This window comes from Gavialis gangeticus, unplaced genomic scaffold (assembly GCF_001723915.1).
Source record: "Gavialis gangeticus isolate Ggan-Ray unplaced genomic scaffold, GavGan_comp1, whole genome shotgun sequence".
NCBI classification, from domain to species: domain Eukaryota; kingdom Metazoa; phylum Chordata; order Crocodylia; family Gavialidae; genus Gavialis; species Gavialis gangeticus.
Genome location: NW_017729032.1, coordinates 193,537,518 through 193,543,345, shown reverse-complemented (window position 1 = coordinate 193,543,345; position 5,828 = coordinate 193,537,518). Strand labels below are relative to the sequence as shown.

The 5,828-nt window shown below is 39.9% G+C and overlaps 1 protein-coding gene across 8 annotated transcripts in view; it reads left to right on the top strand.

The window, feature by feature from the left end:
• DMD (dystrophin) overlaps window positions 1-5,328 on the top strand; it is a 2,221,918-nt gene extending 2,216,590 nt beyond the window's left edge. For 7 of the 8 annotated variants that reach the window (XM_019523954.1, XM_019523951.1, XM_019523950.1 and 4 more), the window contains one exon: window positions 2,904-5,328. In XM_019523954.1, the coding sequence (XP_019379499.1) occupies window positions 2,904-3,001 (98 nt within the window). In that variant the 3' untranslated portion in view covers window positions 3,002-5,328. The remainder of the gene's footprint in view (window positions 1-2,903) is intronic. The other variant, XM_019523948.1, reaches the window with a different exon arrangement.
• Window positions 5,329-5,828: the final 500 nt, after the last annotated feature.

Here is a 5,828-nt window from a genome sequence, read left to right as displayed (position 1 = left end):
CCCTTAAGGTATGACCATCCCTCGTGGACTCCCATCTCCTCCACCTTCTGGGCCTTCAGTGCCTCCCCCAATGCCACCCACATTGCCTTCCTTCTGAATTGCATGCCAAGCAGTCAAAAACTAGAAATTGTGCAGCATGTAACAGGGTGGTAGGGAAAAGGTGGCAGCATTAACTCCCTGGGAGCTGGCTGTGCCTGCACAATAGCTTTGGGAGCCATGACAAGCAGCCCTGTGGGCTAGAACTAGAGATACATAGTCTGACCAAAGAGAAGCCACATGAGCTAAATGATCCACCTCCACAGACCAGATCTGGCTTATGGGTCATGTGCTGGGTATCATTTTATGACATCTGTATTAGGATATGGAGTAGCTTTGAAGATGCTGTGATCACCCTGCCAGGTAGTTTTCTGATGCGATGGTTATTAAGGAAAAGCAAAATTAACATAAAAATAAGAGTGTTTGTTATCTTGAATACATTTCCCTTATGTTTAAGGACATTATACCAGGCATTTTTTGTTTAATTTTTCTAGGCGGAAATACGTTTTAATTAATTCCATCCCAAGCATCTGGACACTGCAGATATCAGCAGTGTATGATTATTTGTATACTATAATATTTGGGAAAAAACAATTTGAGGGGGTTTCCTTGTCTGCATGAGTTTCCTGTATACCCCCAGGGGTGTACAGAGTGCAGATCTCAGTCCAGGCACCCAGAAAAGCAGCAGTGAGGAAGTCTACTCCAAGCAGTGGGCAAGTTTAATTGATGATGAGAGGTTCTACAGGAGTCCTGTAAGCAGGAACTGCATGTGAGGAGTGTTGAAATGTCTCCTGGGGCCCTTGCCATGCCCTTTCCTTACCTGGCCCCTCTCTGTCTCTCTTTGGACTGTGCCAAATCAGTCCAGCTGCTCCTGTGAAGTCGAGTTGTGACAGCACATGTCTAACTGTCCTCTAAAACAACCTTCTGCTAGTAGGGTTCCCCTCAGGCAGTTTCAACATATCTTTGTAGGATGTGTTTTAATGGAGAGTAATACTGTAACAAGCAGGCAATTAACAACAAGTAAAGATTCCACAAAGGTAGCTCCGTGGAGGGCATTAGTGGGAGAAGTGGGTGTAGATCTTTATCACAAGGGTCCTAGAATAAGCATCCTGGGGAAAACTTTCATTTTACAACATGCATTGAGAAGGTTTTGCACCCTGTATATCCAAAACAGCATTCATATCTCAGGGTATTAATGAATGCCATTGATACCAGTGACTACAGGTGACTAAAGCTACAGACAAGCATTTGTTTCTACTGGTAAAAATGCGAGAGATTGAAATATCCCAGAAGCAGGGCAATCCGTATATTCCAGCCCCCTTACTGGAGAGCTAAACACACGAGCTCTCTAGCCATGAGGCACGGGAGGGCTGCTCCCTGGATCCCCCTGCCCTTAGGGGAGCCCTTTACTTGACAGCCTGTCCTCACCCTTGCCTGGAAATGGGGCAGGATGTCAATAGGCAGTCCCCCAGGGTTTAAATTGCTTTGTGTGTAGCACATAGGTTTATTAAGGCCAAAGGCTCAGGGAAGCATGGTTGGGAAAAGCCGTCCAGGCTCCCTGGATTTTAAAATCACTGTGTACACAACTAACTGGGTAACACATGCAGCATTTAAAGTCTGCCAGGCTGCGAGCTGGCATACAAACTGGTGGGGTAGTATTTAAAGCCCAAAAGGCTAGGATCTAGGGTTGGGCTTAGCTCCCTGGCCTTGGTTCTCAGCCCTATGGGCTTTGATATCCCCTCCCATGCCACTCAACTCAGTGGTAGCAGCAACATGGGGAAGGTAATATGCACTGGCTTTGCAGGAGCTTTGTTGGAAGGAAGTTTCCCCGCATACAGCATGTTTAGAGCTGACACCCACAGCCTTAAGGAGCAGAGCAAAGGAGACAGCAGAGCAGAGCTCCTCTCCTTCTTCTCTAGACCAGAGACTTCCTGGTTTGGAGAAGAGGCATAAAACAGCAATGGCTGCTCCCCTCCCCACATGGACCAGGCTAGGAGCAGAGAACATACAAGAGAAGCTCTTGCAAGCGAGATCTTCCAGGTTGATAGCCAGAAGATATTTTTCCAGGAGGGGACATGTTTCCCTCAGGAGAAATTGAACGAATGCTTATATGCTTGTCCTTTCTACAAGGAGAACAGCAGTTCTCCCAGGAGAAATGTAACGCCTGTATGTGGCCTAAGTAAACCAGAGCAAATAATTTATTTGAAAAATAATAGCGTTTTTTTCTGCAAAATGAATATCTGCAATCCATAAATAAGAAGGCAGATTAATGTATTTGAAAGAATTCAGTAAACTTATTTGTGACTTATTTAACTCTTTTGTTTTATTGCAGCTTTAGATATTCACTGCAGACCTGATTCCCATTGACTCCAATTAGCTTTGGATTTTCTTTTACTTGAGCTGTTGATTATGCTTCAAGCCATTGCTTTTTATTCATTGACTGGTTAAACATCTCCAGCACCAAGTTAATACAGTTTCAGATTTAAACTTTGGTTTCCCGAGTTAACCATGACTTTGAATTTTCCTACCTGCTTTTGGTGAATATTAATGCCACTGAAACTTGATCACTACTCATTTTTTCTAGAAAGCAAAGAATGAGCCATTGCTAAAATTCAGGCCAGTATTGGCTGTCAAGATTCATCCACCTCTGTTGATTAATCATGCAAAGAATCCCATACTGTCTTCTTATATTTGGCTTGGTATAGGGTATTTTTTAGAAACAATATCCTATATTGTACAAAACTTGGCATTTGCGTGGAGAGGTATGTTCCAAGCTGCTCACACATAGTATTTGTAATGTTTGAATGTAATGTTTTACTGTCTTGTCTCTTTCTAGAATGACTTTCTTCTTTGCCTTTGTTTTTCAGGCCACAATGTAGGAAGCCTTTTCCACATGGCAGACGACCTGGGCAGAGCAATGGAAACCTTAGTTACAGTGATGACTGATGACAAGGTGTTAGAATAGCAAGATGTGTTTTACAACTTCAGGCGTCCCGCATGGTTTTTATAATATTCATACAACAAAAAGGATTAGACTGTAAGAGTTTACAAGAAAACAAATCTATATTTTTGTGAAGGGTAGTGGTACTATACTGTAGATTTCAGTAGTTTCCTAAGTCTGTTATTGTTTTGTTAACAATGGCAGGTTTTACACGTCTATGCAATTGTACAAAAATTATAAGAGAACTACATGTAAAATCTTGATAGCTAAATAACTTGCCATTTCTTTATATGGAACGCATTTCGGGTTGTTTAAAAAATTTATAACAGTTATAAAGAAAGATTGTAAACTAAAGTGTGCTTTATAAAAAAAAAATTGTTTATAGAAACCCCCTTAAAAAACAAACAAAAAAATTGAGGCAGTGCATTTGTTTAGCTTCATTTCAGCTCTGTAACTGTACCAGATATATCTTCATGTTCTGTGTTCTTTTCCTTGCCTATCAAAGAAAGTATTTCCTGTAACAACACCAAAACAGCTGACTTACATTTGTCATCATTTTTTGTCTGACTAGGGCTGGCTTAAACAATCCTCTGAACTTCCAGTCGAGGTAGTTAGTCCACCTCTTTCCAAGTAAAATGTAAGGATTACATGAATCACCCAGATAGTTTGCAATAATAAGATGAAAGAGCACATTACATGACAATGCTATCTTCAGAGCCTGTAAAAAAATCAAGTTTAATAAATATCCTCTGCTCCAGTTGTTTCCTCTACTGACTAGAATCCTGAATGTTGTTAGTAATGAAACAGAAATTGCCTTACCGGATTAAATCTTTGGACCTTATTGTCCGGTATCCTGCCTCTGGCAGTAGCCAGTACCTGATGCTTCAGCAGAAGTTTGATGTAACCCCTTCCCATTCATAAAGCCCTCTGCTCTACATCAGGATGTAGAGAGAGGGAAGTTCCTTCCCGACTCCCAGGGGTGGTCAGCTTCTGCTCTGAAGCATGGGTGATTACTTACATAGCGTTTAGTGTGCATAGCTACCAGTATTGTTAATTGTCATAAGGTTACTCAGTGCTTTGGGGTAGAAAAGTAAACCCTTCCACAATATCTTTCGGAACCTATTCCTGTTAGCAGCAAGTTCCAAGGAGCTGCAGCACTTACAGCAATGGTTGAGAAACACTGTAAAAGAATTTCTGCTGTCATTGTGTTTGATGGTCAGGTGAAGGTAGCCACACTGCTCCATGAGAGAGATGTCATCAAAAAGGGTCCTTATATTTTCTTCCTCCCCATTTCTCTCTCTAAGTAATACCGCACAATTAACAGTTATTCAAGAGAGAGAAAAAAGAAAATAGACGAACCAGTTCAATAGCAGCTCATCAGAGTTAGGCTGGGGTCTGAGGTGCTGTTAGCAAAAGCTTTACCATTTCATTTCCTTATACCAGCCTTTAACTTCATCTTAGGACACGTAGATATTTGCCATCTAACATTACATTGCAAGGTTAAAAAAAATCTGTTACCTCTTCTTGTATGAAGTGTAATTAAACTTGGGAGAGATTTTATTTTGAATGCTAGTTAACATTGAACATGGTTAATCATGCTATTTCTACCTCACTTTGGTTTCGTGGTGTTCCCGACAATTACATCCAGATGTTACATCGTCACCACTTGTCCATTGTGTGAACAGTTCTCATCATTTTAATAAGAACCATTAATAATAAATTTACAAAAAAATACAAAACCCAAGCCTCCACTTTCATAATACATAGCTTTTTTAATGCTTTATTTACAATTGGTACCCTATATATTTCTCATGGTCTTTCTTCAAGAAAGCTCAACTTGAGATTTAAGGAAGGGATTTGTTTCTTTTTGTTTGTGCTTATAAGTTAGACCTCTTCAAGAACATCGAGGTAAATGGATTGCACGATTGTTTTCATCAGGGTTTTATTTTTGTTTGTTTGTTTTTACTTTCTAGACATTAGTTTTGGAGTGAGTCTGTCAAAAATATTTAAAAAGTTGAGAGCTTTATTACTGCTTTTTAAGCATAATTTGGAAATTATTTCATGTTTCTTATAACCACAGAGTATTAAACTGTAAAACATAGTCAGTGTAACTGAATACATAACTATCATACGGCATGTTATTCCATTGTTACTCAGTACTGGTTTATTACTTGGATCTCATAATATATTGTGTTTTAACACCAACACTGTAACATTTACTAATTATTTTTATAAACTTCAGTTTTACTGCATTTTTCACAACATATCAAATTTCACCAAATATATGCCTTACTATTGTATTATATACTGCTTTACTGTGTATATCAATAAAGCACGCAATTATGTTATAACGTAGTGTCACTTTTTTATTGAAGTGCAGCATTTATTTAGTGTCTCTTTTCCAGTAATCCTATCTTTATGGCTGTCCACTGGGCAACCTGCCATCCCATCCATTTCTGAGTTCACTCTCTTGATATATTATTTATACATAAACAAAATACTGAGTGGGCTGGATGCCCATGACAACACCCACAAAAATAGCACATTTTGTGGAAAGGGGGCTTTTATATTCCAACATCCCTCTCTGGGTTTATTCCCATAAAATTTAGGGCTAAGCAGAGATATAAACCCCAGAGTAGCACCACCTGTACAGAGCTTTAAATGCTCAAAGCTGTTTGAAGGAAATATGTCCGTTCCACCCTGAATTGTAAACAACATTCAATTCAATCCAGGAATATTTTTGTTCCACGAGGCAGCTTTAAAATCGACATTGCTGGAATTACTTCTGCCTCCACCCCACTCCTCCCACATCTTCCCTTTCCCCTCCCCACCACCCTGTACCTTCCTTGTA